General features: G+C 34.6%; 2 protein-coding genes and 1 non-coding gene across 5 annotated transcripts; 1 reads left to right on the top strand and 2 right to left on the bottom strand.

Annotated features, from left to right (window-relative positions):
• Positions 1 to 1,785: 1,785 nt before the first annotated feature.
• TRNAA-AGC (transfer RNA alanine (anticodon AGC)) lies at positions 1,786 to 1,858 on the bottom strand. Its single transcript has one exon. It is a non-coding gene; the product is annotated as a tRNA-Ala (tRNA).
• Positions 1,859 to 2,233: 375 nt separating this feature from the next.
• Positions 2,234 to 3,293, bottom strand: LOC110653636 (21.7 kDa class VI heat shock protein). Of its 2 annotated transcripts, none has more exons than XM_021809361.2 (2): positions 2,714 to 3,293; positions 2,234 to 2,588 (listed from the first exon to the last, which is right to left on the bottom strand). In XM_021809361.2, exons 1-2 carry the CDS (start codon positions 3,033 to 3,035, stop codon positions 2,305 to 2,307), a joined length of 606 nt encoding a protein of 201 aa, XP_021665053.2. In that variant the 5' UTR covers positions 3,036 to 3,293; the 3' UTR covers positions 2,234 to 2,304. The 2 variants fall into 2 exon arrangements, with proteins under 2 accessions (XP_021665053.2, XP_021665054.2); XM_021809362.2 differs by having other exon boundaries at positions 2,234 to 2,585.
• Positions 3,294 to 8,284: 4,991 nt separating this feature from the next.
• LOC110653635 (formin-like protein 5) lies at positions 8,285 to 14,505 on the top strand. 2 transcript variants are annotated; one of them, XM_021809359.2, is made up of 6 exons: positions 8,285 to 9,199; positions 10,429 to 11,170; positions 11,256 to 11,904; positions 11,987 to 12,189; positions 12,266 to 12,501; positions 13,279 to 14,505. In XM_021809359.2, the coding sequence occupies exons 1-6, from the start codon at positions 9,023 to 9,025 to the stop codon at positions 14,140 to 14,142; spliced, it is 2,871 nt and encodes a 956-aa protein (XP_021665051.2). In that variant the 5' UTR covers positions 8,285 to 9,022; the 3' UTR covers positions 14,143 to 14,505. The 2 variants fall into 2 exon arrangements, with proteins under 2 accessions (XP_021665051.2, XP_021665052.2); XM_021809360.2 differs by having other exon boundaries at positions 8,286 to 9,199; positions 10,429 to 11,155.
• The last annotated feature ends 3,803 nt before the right edge of the window (positions 14,506 to 18,308 follow it).

The following is an 18,308-nucleotide window of genomic DNA, read 5'->3' as shown; positions in this document are numbered from 1 at the left end:
TCAAAAATGAAATTTCCTCTTCCGTACGTATATATCATCATGTGACATGCAGCATTAGAATGACCTAGTTGCCGAGTCACTGACATAGCTAGGAGGAGGCTAAGGGCGTCATAACCCCCCAGCTAGGTAAAAAAAAAAAAAAAAAAAATTACACATATTTTTATAAAAAAAAAATGATAAACATATATAAATGCATATTAAATTTTTATTTGACTCTTAAAATTTATTTCAGACTTCATCATTTGAAGGCATGCACCAAGATATGTAAATTAAATGGGTAGGTTCGCTGCCTGTTACTGAGAATAATAGGGAAATTTGGTGGGCATTTGCATATTTGATCATACATTGCCTTTGTTATGAAGCAAAGTAAAGATGATAAAATGTTTCATTTTCAATCCTTTTTTATTTGGTGTCTTTGGATGCTTAGTGAAACGTTAAAGCGCATTAGGTGTGCAAATAAAATTTAGAAATTTGCAGTTGGAATGAGGCAAAATAATAATAATAATAATAATAAAGAAAGAAAGAAAGCAGGGAAACACTTGGGTATCTAGGGAAAAATCACTTTCACACATCCTCGGTTAATCCGAGAGCAGAGCTGATATATGCATGTTTTAGTCTCTTGTCTGGCAATTTTTGTCGCTAGAAAACCTTACACTTGGCTGAATTGTCAAGTTGGGAATATAATTGTGGAAATTTGACATGCATTAAGGCCGGAGGGATTTATTTTATTTTATTTTATTTTGTTTTTTCAAAGTTGCTAAACTAGAAACCAAAAGATTTGGGGCCGCTGGGAATCGACGATGGCCTGCAAGAAAATGTTAAAAATATATATTATATTATTTTAGTTTTTCTATTTTATTTAACCATATTTAAATATGAGATTTGCTTCATAATAGAAAATTTAAGTCGTTATAATAATGGTGACATTTGGATGAATTAATTTTGAGTTTGAGTTGCCGAATTTATAGGCAGCTTTGATTGCCATTAGGCATTATTAGCTATCTAAATGCTTGTTGAAACATTGTTTTCATGAGACTGTTTATAGAAAGCAACTGCCTTCATAAATTTGTAACAAAAAGAGGGATTTCAATACATTTATTGCTGGTACCAGTTACTTAAGTATTGAAGCAAGAGGGTTAGAAGCAATTTGAAACCCCTTTTTCTTGAGTCTTGACAATCCAACCCCTCTCCCTCCCACCTTTACTGGCCCTCTCATGGGAGAAATATTCTCAATTGAAATGGAGACTCAATGTTTTCCAATAAAGCATTAATGATAAAGGCGTGAGATACCTGCAGGGGATTCTGGAATTGAATCACCTTTAATGTGGTGGGAATTGGGAAATTTATGGGATGAGGAGAGCTACGCAAGTCCCATATCTTCTTCTTTTTTAAAAAATAAAAAATAAAAAACTCATTATCCATTTGGCAGATGATGAGCTAGAAAGGGGAGAAATTAGATCTTTCCATCCAACATTATATTTCATTACGGGCCTCAAATCATCACCAAGCCCAGAAGCCCTAACTCCTCAGTTCTGAGTCTTTCAGCATAATTATTAATCAATAAGATTGTTTAGCACTTGATTTGGTAATTTAAAAAAAAAACAATTGTTTAAAAAATATTTTTATTATTTTTGAATTTTTATAATTAAAATATATTAAATTTAATTTTAAATTAAATTCGAAAATTATGTAATTAATATATTTTGAAAAGTATTTTTTTTAAATTGTAATTTTAATAAAAATGTCAAATAAATACCTAATTTCTGTAAAAATATAAATTGGAAATGGAGATGCGGGGTATCGATCCCCGTACCTCTCGCATGCTAAGCGAGCGCTCTACCATCTGAGCTACATCCCCTTTGTCGTTAAATTTTAGGAATTTTTATATTACGGAAACAAACAAGAATGTCGAGTCCTCAACTATGCTATTGACAGTGCTGCGGTATGCAATAGCTAGCCAAGAAATGACATGCTGTATAAGTTAAATGTGAGTATCAATACTAATGGGATTGGAAGTGGATGCATTTCCATTGGTGTGCACGAGGCTTTTAGGAAAGGAAGATTGTAAATCTGAGACGGAAGAACAAGCCAGTGGAGTCATGATTTTGAATATGGTATGGTTTCTTTTTCTTTTTTTAGTTTCTGCACACTTTACCATGTTTTTCTTTTTTTTGTCTCCGCTTGGATGACTAAACCTTTGCTGGGCATATCTCTGCTCTTTGATAGCAGAAAAGGTTTAGGAATGATCCATTAAGTATTAACAATATGAAGTTCTTGGCAGATCAAAATTATACTCATATCAATTTACACTGAATCTGATTTTTTGGTCATGGTGTCATCTGTGTCACAATCCAAAGTGTTCTTAGGAATTCTTACTTCAAGAAATGTATCGTTGTTCACATATGCCTCAATTTTGCTCCAATCTGCATCTTCTGGGAGCTCAAGTCTTCTAACATACCCATGTTCCCACCAGTGCCCACTTCTCCAATCTTTAGCTTTTGACTCTTTTTGCTGCTTCCATTGCCCACTAATTTCCACAATCTTCCCATTTTCAGCATATACCCGCACTGTGTTTATCCCAGCTCCTGCTTTACAAAACCATCAGGCTCAAGAAATTTCAGAATCACTGCATAACTTGTTTATGTTATCTAATCACTTTTCTTTTCAAGTCCACTTTGGAAAAAAGATGTCGTGAATTGCTAAGAACGCTTACCTGGTAGTTCTGCTTTTAGTACATAAGCTTCATCTGCCTGAAACCAATCAACGCTAGTCTTGCCAGAGCTCCGAAGATTAGATAACAAGATATCAGACTCAAATTCCCACAGTGGAAAGGCATCTGAAGGATCAAAATATTTTCCAAACAACAAGGGACTGAACAACGATCCTTCGCCAAATATCTTATGCAGGATTGGGGTTCCCAGAGAGAAAAACCTTTTGAACAATTCTTCAGTTAATGAAACACTCCACTTATGTGGAGTTTGATCTTCTGTATGAACTTCAAGCAGTCTGCAACTTGTCATCGCAGATTTGTACATGAAAATGTTCAGAATTTTTTTCCTGGTGGTGGTTTGAGGCTTTAGGTTTTTATTGTGTGAAAAGAGTCACTTTAATAAAAGCAAAGAACAAATGCTTTGAGACTACTTGATGGGATGTAAAGGAAGAGGGAATTTTTTCTATGGGGGCCTTGTCCATTACTAAGAAGGAATTGTAACAGGCAGATTTGGAAGAATGGAGAAAATCTTTTCTCTTCCCCTCTCTCTCCCCTCCTCCACAACCCCCATCTCATCCCCCACCCACCCATCCCACCACACACCACCCCACCCCCCTTCTTTCCCTTCCGTCTTCCTTTAAATGAGAATGTCCTGCAATTTTCAATGAACATCATCTGGCATCTGCCCATGCTGGCCACACAATTTCACAAGCAGGACACTCCATCATAATTCTTTCTCCAACTTAATTGTCGAGATCTTGATGTGATAATTAAACAGAATTAAAAAAAAAAAAAAAAGAACCAGTAAAATTATACCAATTTGTGCACAGGAACCTGCATCCAAGAGTCATGAGTAGCACAAGCATTTTTATGTCCTTCAGCTAATTAAACAGAAAATATGCACTTGCATGCTTAGTCTGGTTGTGAGTGCAGATCTCCAACTTGCAATTAATTGCAAATCAATACTGTTTGCACTGAATACCGAACACTCTCAACTCTAACCTGTTCTGGTATGTTAATCCCAAATGGAGAGAAAAGCTGGACTTAAGATGTTGACAGATTTGTTTTCTCAATTTTGAGAACTTTGCTGCCATAAAGTTTGATTTTCCAAGTCAAGAAACCATATGATACACGGTTTTTGTTGTAGCATGTTATTTGCCTGGAAAATAATGTTTAAGCTGGATCTTTTTTTTTTTTGTGGAAGTCCCACAGAGATTAGAGATCATTCTTTGGTGTTAAGGGTATTATCCCACATACTTAACTTGAGTTTTCTTCCTGATGTAATTGTTGGCTTGTGAATGGAAATGATTATGCAAAGTTTGCTTGAAAGGAATATTTTTCAATGTATTGGATGCCTCTTTGTTATGGTTCACATTCTGCCTCTTTACAAATGTACTTTTCATATATTTAATCTTTCTTTTATTATTATTAGTATAATTAGTGGCTATTAGTTTTTGACTACTGATGATGATGAAGCTTTATGCTCTGCATTGCATCTGGTCTTGGCATCTGTAGAGCTGCTTTTCCTAAAAGCAGATTTAGTATCTGCTTGATGTATGCTTGGATTTCCAGCTAATCTATGGCCAAACACCAAAACAACTTAAAATAGAGGGGCATTAAAAAACCTTATGTGTACACAGATTATAAAATACAATGACCTCAAAAACTTCAAGGGCTAATCCTGTATTGCAGGTTTTAGATAAATCAAGTGTGATAGGCTTCAGGGCATCTGCAGACTGATAAGATAAGAACATCTGCTCAAAGCAGAAATTGCATCTACCATAAAAGAATAAATTTATTTATCCCTTGGCTTTTCTGCTTAGCAAAATGGGAAACAAGATAACCGCCCTAAAGAAAGAAAACAGATGCTTTGTTCCATGATAAAGGTCAAATTATATGCGAATAAGCGTCGAAAATAGGTTTCATATTTTATTATTATTATTATTTTTTTTTTTTTGTATTTTTCAAGTATAGATATCCCCTTATAGTAATATCAAAAAGAAAATTATTTTCTTTCCTCAGACGCAAGTTGAAGGGTATACAAATGAATACGAGTAAAGACACGGTTGCTTCTTGCTTCTGCTTTGCCTTTGAGAAAAGTCGATGGCAGGAAAATAAAGACACATCATTATGGCCTTGAAAATGTGGAGGAGTAGGTGAAGGTGATGGGAAAATTCAATTTAAGAACCACATTCCCTTCTAACATTTTTCTCATTTTTTTATTTTAAATTGAAATGGATCTTCAAGAAATTACTTTATTTATTTATATTAGAAAATCGTTGTATATATAAAAATTATTTCAAGTGGTTACCTAAATTACTTTTAGTGTAAGAAAATAATATATTATTTTTAAGCATTTAATATATATTCAATAATTTTTTAGCAAATAAGCAATCATGTGTAATTTGTTTCATGCAAAGGAAAGTTCAGAACGCGTTGCTCTAAAAAAGTACAGAACAATGGCTTAGACTTTGAGGCAATTAGGCAAACTTTTTAATTTCCTATGGGAGGCCTCCACAGTTTGCATGCACTCATATGTTATTGACTATAAATTTATCATTGTATTATAAAACATAATTTCTTTAATTTTTAGGAATTTTTTGTTTTTTTATTTTTTTAAATGTCATTCATTGTATTAAAACAAGATTTATAGGGAAAAACATTTATTATAAAGAGGACAAAAAAGTTCAAAACCAACCACAAATAGCAATTCAAACCCATAACCCAACAATGCAATTCAAACCACTCTAACTATAAGAACAAAAACTGCCATAGCCACCACAAAGCATCACTGGATGCTGGTGCAACAACACGTGGAGAAATAAATAGAGGCAACATGGACAAACTGCTTCCTCCGACACTCAAGATTAAGAAAACCTCGTCACTATTAGACCATCAACCAAGGAGAAGAGGATAATGGAGGCCACGCCATTCTAACTATGGCAAACCAGCAAAGCAATTTCAAGCGCCGGCTCTAACCCTCTTGTCACCTTCCTTGGACCTCCTCCCAAATTGATTTCATGCCCTTTTCAATCAACACTAAGACCAACAACACCAAGAAGGGACAGAACCATGAAAATCATGGCTCCCTCCACCATAGATATACACTGCAGGACCACAAGAAACCCTCTCCAAACCACTCATCCTGCAAACCAAAACCATATAAAACTATTCACAGCCTCACCCATAAATAAGGAGAGCAACCCATTCTCTAGGGAGGAAATGTAACCATTCCTTTTCCTCCCCCAGGGAGTAGGGGACAATACCAATAAGCCGAGAAGATAAGGGTCTGATATCCCTAAGAAAATCCAACCTTTGAGAGAAAATTAATCGAGAAAAGTATTTTTAACTTTATAGGAAGTTGAGCAACCTACTTCCATTATGTAAATGAAGTAAATTCCTCAGCGTTAATTAACTTTGAGTTCTTGAGCTAAAATTCTCCTACTTCCTACATTACTCTTGCAAAATTTCAAGCAAAATCCATTTAGCGATTTTTTGTTGCGTTTCATCCCTCTTAGCTCCCCTCACGTTTTGCTTCCTTCTTAGGTTCAGAGATTTATTAGTTTAATATTATTTGTAAATTCTAATAATGAATAGTATTATCTAAATTTTCATTGTTGCTTATTATTATTAACTTAAAATAATATTTTATTATATTAATTTATAAAAAAATATTATAATTATATATATTTTATTTTTTAAAAGTTTTTTTCTTAATTTAATAAGTATTTTGTGAAACAATTGTTTTAAAAAAAATAAATAATTATTCCATCTGAGGTTAAAGACTTATTATATGTTGATTATCATGTGAGTTGTATATTTGAACAATATAAAAATATACTCTATTGAATTGATTATAGGTTTATCAATTTTTTTATTAATAAAATATTTTTAATAGGATAATTCTTACCTACACTCAGATTTATATATCCAACCAATCAATAATTATCATTTTAGTAAAAATTATGATAGGACCCACTTAAAAATATACGTAGATAGGTCTACATTAGTTGGGTGTTTATACACCCTGTTGCAGGCAAAAAATTTCCTTTTAAATATTATACTTATAAGTGGAGTAGGGATATTTATTTTGTTTCTAGAATTATCATCCATTAATAAACTTTTACTTCCCACAAATTTAATATACCAACCAAACACATTTAAATCATACTTTTTTGAAAATAATTTTCTTGAATGTATACTTATTGAGAAGTAGGTTATTTTGAGCCAAACAAGGCATTGGGAAAAAAATAAAGTAAGTAACTAAGAGAGGATCGAGTGAGGAAAAAATATAAAGAGGGGATTAAGTTTGTCAAAATGAAATATATAATGATCGGCGTTCGAGTTGGTGGGTCGCGTTTGTATGGACATGAGTATAACACGAACATAATTAAGATTTAATGCATATACAGCACGATTAATGAATCATGTTATAAATCTAAATACGAACACGATCCTTTTATTATATGAGTTACATAATATAATATGATTAATACTAAATCATGTTAGGTTAATTTGACATGATTTGACCTATTTAGCATAAATTTTGGAATGAATCAATCCATTAACACAATTTAATATGACCCAATATAATTTATTTATCACGTTTTGACACGATTCAATAATTTTAATCTTTATAAATTAATATATTATATGAAATTAACACATTAATATAACACACAAATTAAATAATATATAAAGATATGCAATATAATATTAAATATTCAGTTAATTAATGTTTTGATAAAAAATTACAAAAATATTTGTAAAACAATATACTTTTTAATTTTATTATATAAATTCATAAATTAAATAAATATTAGTAAAGAAAACAAAAATCAACTATAATAAAATTTAATATAATAAATAATTAAATTTTTATTTACTAATTTATCATTTTCAAATAATATAATTGATGAATATATTGTTGAGTTAAAATGAATGAACAGATCACGAATCGATGCCGGTATAAAAATATATATTATAAATGTATTACATTAGGTTACCGATCAACCTAGATAAGGCACAATTATTATTATGTTATAATTTTATCATATTCATGAATCATGTCTAAAATTATCAAGCACAACACTTCACCACTTCACATAACAGCACAACCTGTATTCTCTTCCACTATTAAAAGAGATAGGGCAAGGATATGATTATTTTTATTTGAAAATAAGAAAGTTATTTTAAAATTTTTTAAAAGTAATTTCACATTAATTTTATAAATGGAATGGATTATAATATATTAAAAGAAATTTTATATTTGCAAAATTAATATTATAAATGAAATTAAAGAATAAAACTATTTTTCCACCCTAAATTTAAGAACATTTGAAATTTATCATAGAATCCAGTCTCAATGTTATTAACTAAACAGATTAGTAATGAAATAGCTTGAAATGATTAAGACATAAAATAAAATTCCCCAATGGTGGGTTGTTGAGTTTGTGCAAACATGGAAGATAAAGAAAATGTTTTTATTTGAAATATAATTATCGGCTCCATTCCTAATAAATATAGCAAACATTCCATAAAAGAGCTCACCAAATGCTGATACTAATTTATTACCACAATCACTAGTCTTCATTGTACAAAGCATTTCTTCTTTTCCTTTCTTTCAAGCAACTGTGAATTTCCGTCGTCCTTTCCGCGTCTCTCTCTCTCTCTACCCAAAAACAGCTCATAAAATTCAAAAGATACTCTTTTTCTTTTTCAATTAAAAAATTTGGAATTTTTGTATTTTATAATAAATTCCTCGTCTCATTTCCATCGTTTTCACTGGTCCAAACCGTCTCCTGCAAAAACAGCAAATGCCCTTTTAAGTTCCTTTTGATTGGATCTGGTCATAATCGAATGCTCATTTGAATTTTCAAATTCCTGCTCACATTTGGGATTTTTTTGGGTCTGCTTATAGGGCCAAAATAAGGGTTCGTTTTGATTCTGATAGCTCCACCTTAAGTTAATTTTATTTTGAGCTCATTGATATTGATTCTTTTGTGTGTTTTGGTCTTTGTGCTATTTGATTCGATATTTTGGTGTTTTTTTATGGAAGATAAATTCTGAGTTTATTTGGTTGATTGAGTGCTGATTCCAAGTTTCAATTTTTGGGCAAAAATTGTTTCCGGGTCTTGGAGAAATTGTATATAGTGACGATTAGTTGTGGGATTCACCTTCACAGAAATCAACAGTGGGTACGAGTCGAATATTCCAAGTTTGAAGCTTTTTGGGAGCTTCGCATTATGACGGTATTCTAGGGTTTTGCTTCTGTAAAGGGTTTAGCCGTTGATGAAATGAGAAGAATAGAGTATGCTGACAATGGTGATTCAACAACAAATGATTCGCATACAGTCAAATTATGTCATGTTCTTGGTGATTTTGCTTTGTGCATCTTCGGTGGGGAGCCTGGAATACAGAAAGAGGACAGAGGAAGTGCATATGAGCCAATTAGTCGATCCATTGACTGGGGAGGTTGATGACGGCATGGTACGACACTACATAATACTCTCTTGTCGATTTAAGCTTAATAGATTTTATGAACAGTTGAGGTTATTTGATTTCAATTGGTTGCTATTCCTGCCTGCATGTTTATCTATTTTGCTAGGTACAAGGATAGTATAAGAATTGCTCTTTTATATCTTAATTATTGCTGTGCTGTAATTTTGTGTATCAATGAGCAAGTACTCTGTCCTCATAGTTGCCAAGGCTTTCTGGAAATACATGTCAAACAAAGAGCAGGATTATGTCAAGTAATTCTTCATTCTAGATGGTACTCATGCATTGAACTATTTGTACTAATTGGTTTGGGTTTAAATGCTGTGATGTCAAGAATTATTAACTTGCATGTCCAGGACGTTCTGTGACTTGTATGATGTTGAAATTTTATATATGCTGTCATATCTGTTATTGAATTATTTGAAATGATAAGAAACATAAAATTGGACGCATGAATATGCAAGTAATTAACTTTGTTTAATTTTTGATTGCCTTGGAAGTTGCTGGCAAGTTTGCTAATGGTTTGCTAGTTTGTTTATATAATCACATATTAAATATACGACTTTTAGGAAATCAGAGTTATGGCTTCTAGGGTTTAGGACACAAAGCTCAAACTTTCTCAAATTCTTGGTATCATTGCATTTGTTGGAGTTAGAATTGTGTTGTTTATTCTTTTAATTCATTTATTTACTCTTTAGGGGGGGTAAGCAGTAGGTTGAGAATGGAATTGCAATTTGCTTTCTGGAGTTTTTTCATACTTGTAAAATCATGCTTCCAGTGTTCAAGAATTGCAATTATAAAATTATTGAAAGCTTGTTTAATGTAAAAGAATAATGGTATTTATTTTGATCAGTTGACTAGTCATTGTGAAATAGGCAATGATTTAATGGTGAGAATTTTTAAGTATTCTCAGATTTAGGAACTCTGTAACTGGGCCTAATTTTGCATTTGCATAGAGTAGTATCTGCATGACACATGCTTGTTGCATATTCTTACAGATATACTTAGTAGTGGAAGATGAATTTCTCGACTTAACTTTCTACTTATTATGCTTGCACTCTCTCTCTCTCTCTCTCTGTGCATATGTGCGCACACCTCAATGCTTCCTTGTTCTTAATAATGTATAGTGTGTCTTTAGGCACACCTGAAGTCTAGTTAAATCTATGGTAATTTAAAGTGCATAAGTAGACTTGAGATTTACTCAAATTATTGGATTACAGGCAGAGCTATTATGGATCAGTTGCAGGCAAGATTTTGTTCATTTGAAGGAAGCTAATGAGGATCTCAACTTCTGTTTTCCAGAGGAGACATCTGATATGGCTAGTGAAAGTAATTCCGAGGGTAGGTTACTGACAAAAGAACATGTTTGGAAAATGGTTAAGGTCCAGAATCCCCATTTAATGCAAACAATTCTAGATTGTATGAGAAAGAACAATAATCTGTTCCATGTTTCTGGAGAAAGTGGCTCTAATATTCAGCATACGAGATATCTTGATTCTGTATTTCCCATACGCATTGTTCCAAAAAGAAATTTGCTCCAAAGCATTGCAGAGGTACCAGCCTCCGCCCCTGTCCCTGTTGCTGGATCACCTTTTTTCAGTCCAGTGCCATCTGCTGATCTGGCACCTTCTCCAGTTTCTACGCCATCTCCAGTTTCTATGCCATCTCCAGTTTCTACTCCATCTCCACAAAAACCATTTTTTCCTCAAGGTGGTGATTCATCACCTACAGCTACAGAAGATGCTTCTGCAGGTCCAGCTTCTGATCCAAATGTTGAGCCAGATAGTCACAGAAGTAACCATAAAGTAATTGTTATTGCTGTAGTTGTAACTGCAGCAGTGACTTTTGCCTTCGCAGCATTGTTCTTTTTTTTCTGTACTAAGATTCGTCGAAGAAACTCTGGAGGTAGACAAAATGATGAAAAACCTCTTCTCAGCCTGAGCTTAAGTAACTACTCTACTGGTACATAGTCTCTTAGATATGTTCTTATTACAACCTTCTTTTGTTTGATGCATTTCTGATATTGGTTCAAAATTTGATCTTTCAGGTTCTCCTCATAACTCTTTTGGTTTAGTAAATTCTATTAAAGAAGAGAAGGTTGATCATCAATCTCTTAATAAGAATTCAAGTCATCATGGAAAGGACTCATCTTTGGACAGCATCAAGTCTACTGCTCTCCATGCCTCACCTGATGAAATTGCATTGTCTGCTGAGTCAATTGGCAAATTTAGCGATACAATTGCATGGGTACCTCCTCCTCCTGGAAGGGTGGACAGTATGCTTCCTTTGAAGCCTCCTCCTGGAAGGGCAGTTCCTCTTCCTCCTGAACCACCTGCTTCTCTCAGACCTCCTACCAGAAAGACTGATCTCTCTCCTCCCCCTCCTCCTCGTGCACCACCGCCTCCTCCACCACCTATGGCTCCTGGTGTCAAATCTGGTCCACCTCCACCACCACCTCCTCCAAAGGGTGGTCCAGCTCCTTCCCAACCACCTCCACCGTTACCAATGGGTTCAAAGGTTCCTCGACCTCCAACTGGATTGAAGCATCCTCCTAATGCAGCACCAGGTGAAAGGGATGGTGCAGAGGGTGATGCCAATAATCCTAAAGCCAAGCTGAAGCCATTTTTCTGGGATAAAGTTCTAGCCAATCCTGATCATTCAATGGTTTGGCATCAGATTAAATCAGGATCATTCCAGTACGTCACATTTTCTTTAAGTAGTTTTTGTTGAGTTATTCACAAATGATAAACTTTATGTGCTGCTGAATCAAATTTACAGGTTCAATGAGGAGATGATCGAAACACTGTTTGGGTATGCCCCTGCTGACAGAAACAAAACTGATCGCAAGAAAGAGTCTTCCTCCCAAGATTCCACATTTCATTATATTCAGATCCTTGATACCAAAAAGGCGCAAAACCTGTCAATTCTTCTTCGGGCACTGAATGTTACAATAGAAGAAGTCTGTGATGCACTTCATGAAGGTTATTATCCTTGATGCACTGTCATGAATTCTTTTTAATGCGTCAATGTATCTAACCTCTCGAAGGTAAAAATCAGGAAATGAACTTCCCATAGAACTCCTTCAGACTTTGTTGAAAATGGCACCTACAGCAGATGAAGAGCTGAAGCTTAGGCTGTACAGTGGTGAACTTTCTCAACTAGGGAATGCTGAACGATTTCTAAAAATGTTGGTTGACATTCCATTTGCTTATAAACGATTGGAAGCACTGCTTTTCATGTGTACTCTACAGGAAGAGGTTGCCATGACTAAGGAGTCCTTTGACACTTTAGAGGTAGGATACTGGATGTTTTGTTGCATCCCATCTGATTTTACATTTCATGTTTGCTGCTCATTTAGTATCAGTATCTTGATATTAATTTTTGATAGCTCTAAAGGGGAAAGAAGTTGCTTTGACAGTATGCTGGAAAGAGCTGAATAAAAACTTAAACTTTTGTATATGATGTATATTGATGAAACAAACACTCTGGAATTTTGGAATTGCAGTGATAAAATACATATTTTAGATAGTGCATAAGCATAACCAATGTGCTTGTATTAAATGAATTTTTGTGAAGAACCGACATACACTATTTTTAGAGAGAAAAAAAAAAAACTAGATGGTCCTTTTGGTTTATTGGCTCTTGTTTGTCTCCCTGGCTACATGTCTCGCGGACACGTGCACATGTCCCTATTTTTAAAGGAATGTGGCCACCATATGAACAAGAATGAGTAGAGATGGGATAGCAACCACTAGTAGAGTCCACTGGGCACTGACTCTTTTGTTCTGGATCTTGAGGTTCATCATTTAGATTTAGAGGAACCTACTGCTTGTGCAAGATTCATATGTGCATACAACAAGGACAAATTTCCACAAATATATTCATAATCTGTGAACTGAACCTTTGCGGAGGCATTGAAGTTTCTCATAGCTCCTTGTTCTGGATGTCACAGTATCATCATTCATTTCTGCATCTCATGTAATCTGATAGCAGTTTCTTGTTCATTTGTTGGACTTTTGTGATTACTAATTTGCAAGAAAATGCCAATGCTATCTCTTCTTATGGAGCAGGTTGCTTGCAAGGAACTCAGAAACAGCAGATTGTTCCTCAAGCTTCTAGAAGCTGTTCTTAAAACTGGCAACCGCATGAATGATGGAACATTCCGTGGTGGTGCTCAAGCATTTAAACTTGACACACTTCTGAAATTATCTGATGTGAAGGGAACAGATGGTAAGACCACATTGTTGCACTTTGTCGTTCAGGAGATAATACGTTCTGAAGGTGTGAGAGCCGCCCGTGTAGCAAGGGAGAGTCATACGTTCTCTAACATCAGTGTGAAGAGCAATGATCTCCTTGAGGATATTACCGCTGATACAGAATATGACTATAGCAAACTTGGTCTTCAGGTGGTTTCTTGTTTGAGCAGTGAACTAGGAAATGTCAAGAAAGCAGCAATTGTAGATCCTGATAGCTTAACAGGAACTGTTGCTAAACTTGGCAATTCACTGTTAAAAACCCAAGATTTCCTGAACAAGGATATGAAGAGTTTAGGGGAAGATAGTAAGTTCCATGAAACATTAAAAAGTGTTGTGCAGAATGCTGAGGTTGACATCATGTGGTTGCTGGAGGAAGAGAAGAGAATTATGGCTCTGGTGAAGAGCACTGGTGATTATTTCCATGGGAATGCAGGGAAGGATGAAGGCTTACGTCTTTTTGTTATTGTGCGGGACTTCTTGATCATCTTAGATAAGGTGTGCAAGCAGGTGGGAGAGGCACAAAAGAGGTCAGAAAAATTACTGAAAAAAGAGTCATCAACTGCATCATCTAACTCTTCAACCAGCCAACAACCTTCTCCTGATTTTCGAACCCGGCTATTTCCAGCAATTCAAGAGCGAAAGATTGAAAATTCTAGTTCAGATGATGAGAATGAATAAGCTCCATTTGGAATAGGTCGCTTATAGGATGAAAGTTGTCTTCCATAGATGTCTTCTGCATTTTCTGAAAGCAAGGGATCAATGAAAAGTAAGCAATTGTGCTCATCCAGGCTAAATTTCACTAGGGTCATTAGTGGAGCAAACATCAAAATATCTTTGACCAGATTCCCTGGCGACAGAAGGATTCTCATTCAGATTGCTTGTGCATTAGTAGTTAGATACAAACGTATTGTTCTTTTTATTTAAAATTCTTTCTTTTTTTTCCCCCAGAGTAATTAGCACGGTCATTCTTAAATTACAAGTTGTTTATACCGTATTAAATTTTGGAGGAAAGTATCTACTTTTCTAAGTGCTTAAAGGATCTATTTGGCTCAATAAAAAGAAATGTCATTGCTTTTACCGCAGCTGCAGTTGAAAAAAAATATTTTTAAAAATATATTAATAGAAATATTAAATTTTAATTCTAATATATTTTAATTATAAAAATACTAAATAAAGTAATTTTTAAATAGTATTTAAAATAATATTTTTTTTAAAAAGTGTTTTTGGAACTCTGAAATTGAATGCTAAATGGGATGGCAGTGAACCACTGCATATATCACAAACTATATGCACACAAAATATATAAGATTTTTATATTATAACAAACTATATGTTGGATATAAGGGTAAAAATATGCATTTTTTTTATGGTGGGGATAACAGTAAAAATGTACAAGATTCATATATTGTGAATAAAAGTTGATGTTTTTATGTTCGCAGTGGGGCAAATGACATAAATGGGCAACTAAAGTATAATTAGCACTCGACTTTTATTTTCTGGTTAATGTAACCCATCGTCTGACATTTGGAAAAGTCAATTTTTCAAATACAGCCAATAAAAACAAAAAGTGCCTAACCCTGCGTAGCTTGATGGGGTAAGACACTTCTCGAAGCCAAGTCAGGTCAGGTTCGAGACTCTTTCTCCCCCTTTTCCTGGTACCTTGACGACAAAAAAGAACAAAAAGTTTTCTATCACAAAATCCAATCACAAGTGTGTTGGATCCAGCACCAAATCGACCCGAACTTATGAGCTGATTTAAGTTTGACCAATCTTTTGCCAGTAATGATCAAGCCTAACATAAGGGAAAGAGATCTGTTTAGTCAAGTTACAGTTTGATTCGAAGTTAGCTCAGTAAAATTGGAGCTCGACACAGTACCCGAGCTCATTATGACGTGATTTAAAAAACAAATTCAATAATGTAAAGCGTGATTCTCAACTGGAATTTGTTGTTTAATAAATTATAAACTTAAAAAATAAATCCCATTAGCATGAAAGAGTGAAATTTCAGAAATTATACAAACAAGGAAATTAGATGTTCGATACTTATCATTAGAATTCTTGAAATAATGTATATAGTTTCTAAAATATTATAAAAAAGTTTCATTGCTCTTAAAATAAAATTAATTTTGATTTTATAATTTATATATACAAATCAAACACTCTAAATTAAATATAAAAAAAAAATTTATTATTCTATTTATAATTTCGCTCAATTTCAATTCTAAAATGCTAATTAAACGGACCCTAAATATGTTTAGGAATGGGATTTTAATGGTTTCGAGAATAATGTGTAAAGAGTTGACGATTAATGTAACACCAATAGTTTTTAAATTAATTATTTTATGGGTAGCTATTAATATTTTATTTTATTTAAATTTTAGAAAATTATTTGAAATTTTTCGAATTTTGAAAATCGGATTCGATTTTTTAAAAATATAAAATTTTGGTATTTTTAAAAATTAATTTAAAAATCACGTAGCAAAACTAAAAATACATTTAGACCCTACGAATTTTTCTGCGTTTTTTAGAAATTTTTTGAAATTTTTAGGCCTCGTTTTCGATCCCAACGTAGAGTAAAAATTTAATTTCAAGTATCTTGAATTGAACAGGCTGAATCGAACCAGCCCTTTTCTTTTTCTTTCCTCTTTTCTCTCGCGCGCTCGATACCCTCTCTTCTCTCTCCGTTTTCTCTCTCCTCCGTCCTCCCCTCGCAGGTCGGCCAACCATCACCCTAGCCTTCCCCGGTCGCCGGCGCACCTCCAAGACGCCTCCCCACCGTTGGCCGACTCCCCAGCTGGCCGGAAAGTCTCACCAAAGTTCCTCCTTCACACGCGTGACTCTTCATCTTTCCAGGCCAATTTCGGCCGATCCGACCACCGATTGGATCGGGTCTTATCCCAAAACACATCTATACTTGGAGAGCTCTCTATAGACACCAAGAACACAAAAATTCATTGAGCGGTTTGTCTAATTTTTGCTCGAAAAGTTTTAGCCCATTTGGATTTTTTGGCTAGATTTCTCGAAAACCGTAAACCCCACCAAAAATCCGAGAGTACTGGATTATTCCACTCGATGAGAGTTTCGCGGCAATACTCATTTCGAATTTTTTCGACACCGTTTTTCGGTGGGTCCCACGAAACTTCGTAGTATTTTTCTGAGTATTAAATGAGTTTAGAAAATTTCATAAAAATTATATACTAACCCCCGTATTGTGGGCTTCGAGTAGATACCTTCAATTCACAGAAATTCAACAGTTGCCAGGTTTGCAATTTCGAGCTGGGTAAGCAGGCTACTGAAACAGTTTCAGAATTGAGTTGAAATTACAGGCTACCCCACCGTTTTGAGACATTCCGGATGCGTCCCCAAGGTCAGAATTGGCATAGGTAAACCCGAACCTTACTTTTTCTTAATTATCTAGTGCTTAATTATGATTAAAAATCTATAAAGTATTTATGGTAGGTTAAAAAATTATAATTCCTTTCGTATTAGCTTAATAATATTGCTAAGAACCGCGGGGCAAAATTTTAAAATTTTGCGAGCTCATTTGGGTAGTTTTTGCAAAAGGGTTAATTGTAGGGACTAAATTGTAATTTTTCAAATTGTAGTTGTTGACTGTTTGAATGGGCCCAGGAGGGGTCATGTGATGTGATTGAGTTGTGGATGTGTCACTTGTGGATATAGAAGTGCATTTTGAGCCATTTTGCAGGTTGGGTAGGTCCTAGGTATAGGGGAGACTCTGCCAGATTTTCTGCACGACTTAGAGTGTCTTTGATCCTTTTTAAACTTGTATTGAGTCAATGGTATTAAATAATTGTAATGAAATTGTCAGGTGAGCTAGGATAGCCTCCCTCCTCCACCCAGCCGGCGCAGTAACCTCGATTCAAGTTTGTGAGTAAAATATTAATTTTAATTATAATTTCAATATTATTATATGTTCAGGCATGCCTATGCATCACTTATAAATATGTATCTATGTAGTTAAATACTAAGAACGTTTTATATTACATTCTTAATTGATGAAGTGCCATAGATATTGTTTATGGTAATTTGGAGCCGTGTGCGTGCGTTGGCATGCGTGTGGTGTGTGGTATTGGATATAGATAGGACGGGTAGACGCGGCTTGAGAGAAACTCGCTCGAACCCGGTCATTTATGGATAAGTTGGGGTAGGCACGGCTCGAGATGATCTCACTAGCCCCCGTATTTGGTTTATCAAGCGAAAGTCCAACTTGAGAGACACTCGCTGGCAGAGGTTGGATTAAGAGAGCTGTATAAGGGATCAGCTCCCATATATGTACTGTTTGAATATTATTGGGTGTGTGAGTACTCCAAATTTCCTTTTTGATATTATGATGTGATGTGTATGAAAATTTTGAGGGTGTTGCATTCCACTCCTTAGGATGCATTAGTTCTAGGTAGCTATAGAAATTGTAGTTAAAATTGGTATTTTACTCTCTGAGTCGAGCGCTCACTTCTGTTCACCTTATTTTTTCAGGCTACAGGAGGATTACTTATTGTGACTAATCTTATTTTTCCAGGCTATAGGAGGATTACTTGTTGTGACTAACTTGCTCCTCTTCTTCGCAGGTCAATTAGCCAAAATTTTAGACTTCGCATGTGTTAGGAGTATTTTAATCAATTTGGGACTGTAATATAATATTATGTTGAATTTGTAAGAACATTAAGTGCATGTATGTGTAAGTGTGATTGGATTGGATGAGGAAGCTGAGCTCCCATTCGATTTATGACATGATGAGTATGTGGAGGGTGAGCTGAGCTCCCCAAATTGTTATTTATTGTGCTTACAGGTCGAACGAGTCAAAAACTCCCCGTTGTATGGTCCAA

Source organism: Hevea brasiliensis, chromosome 15 (genome assembly GCF_030052815.1).
Source record: "Hevea brasiliensis isolate MT/VB/25A 57/8 chromosome 15, ASM3005281v1, whole genome shotgun sequence".
Taxonomy (NCBI): domain Eukaryota; kingdom Viridiplantae; phylum Streptophyta; class Magnoliopsida; order Malpighiales; family Euphorbiaceae; genus Hevea; species Hevea brasiliensis.
This window is presented reverse-complemented; position numbering and strand designations above follow the sequence as displayed.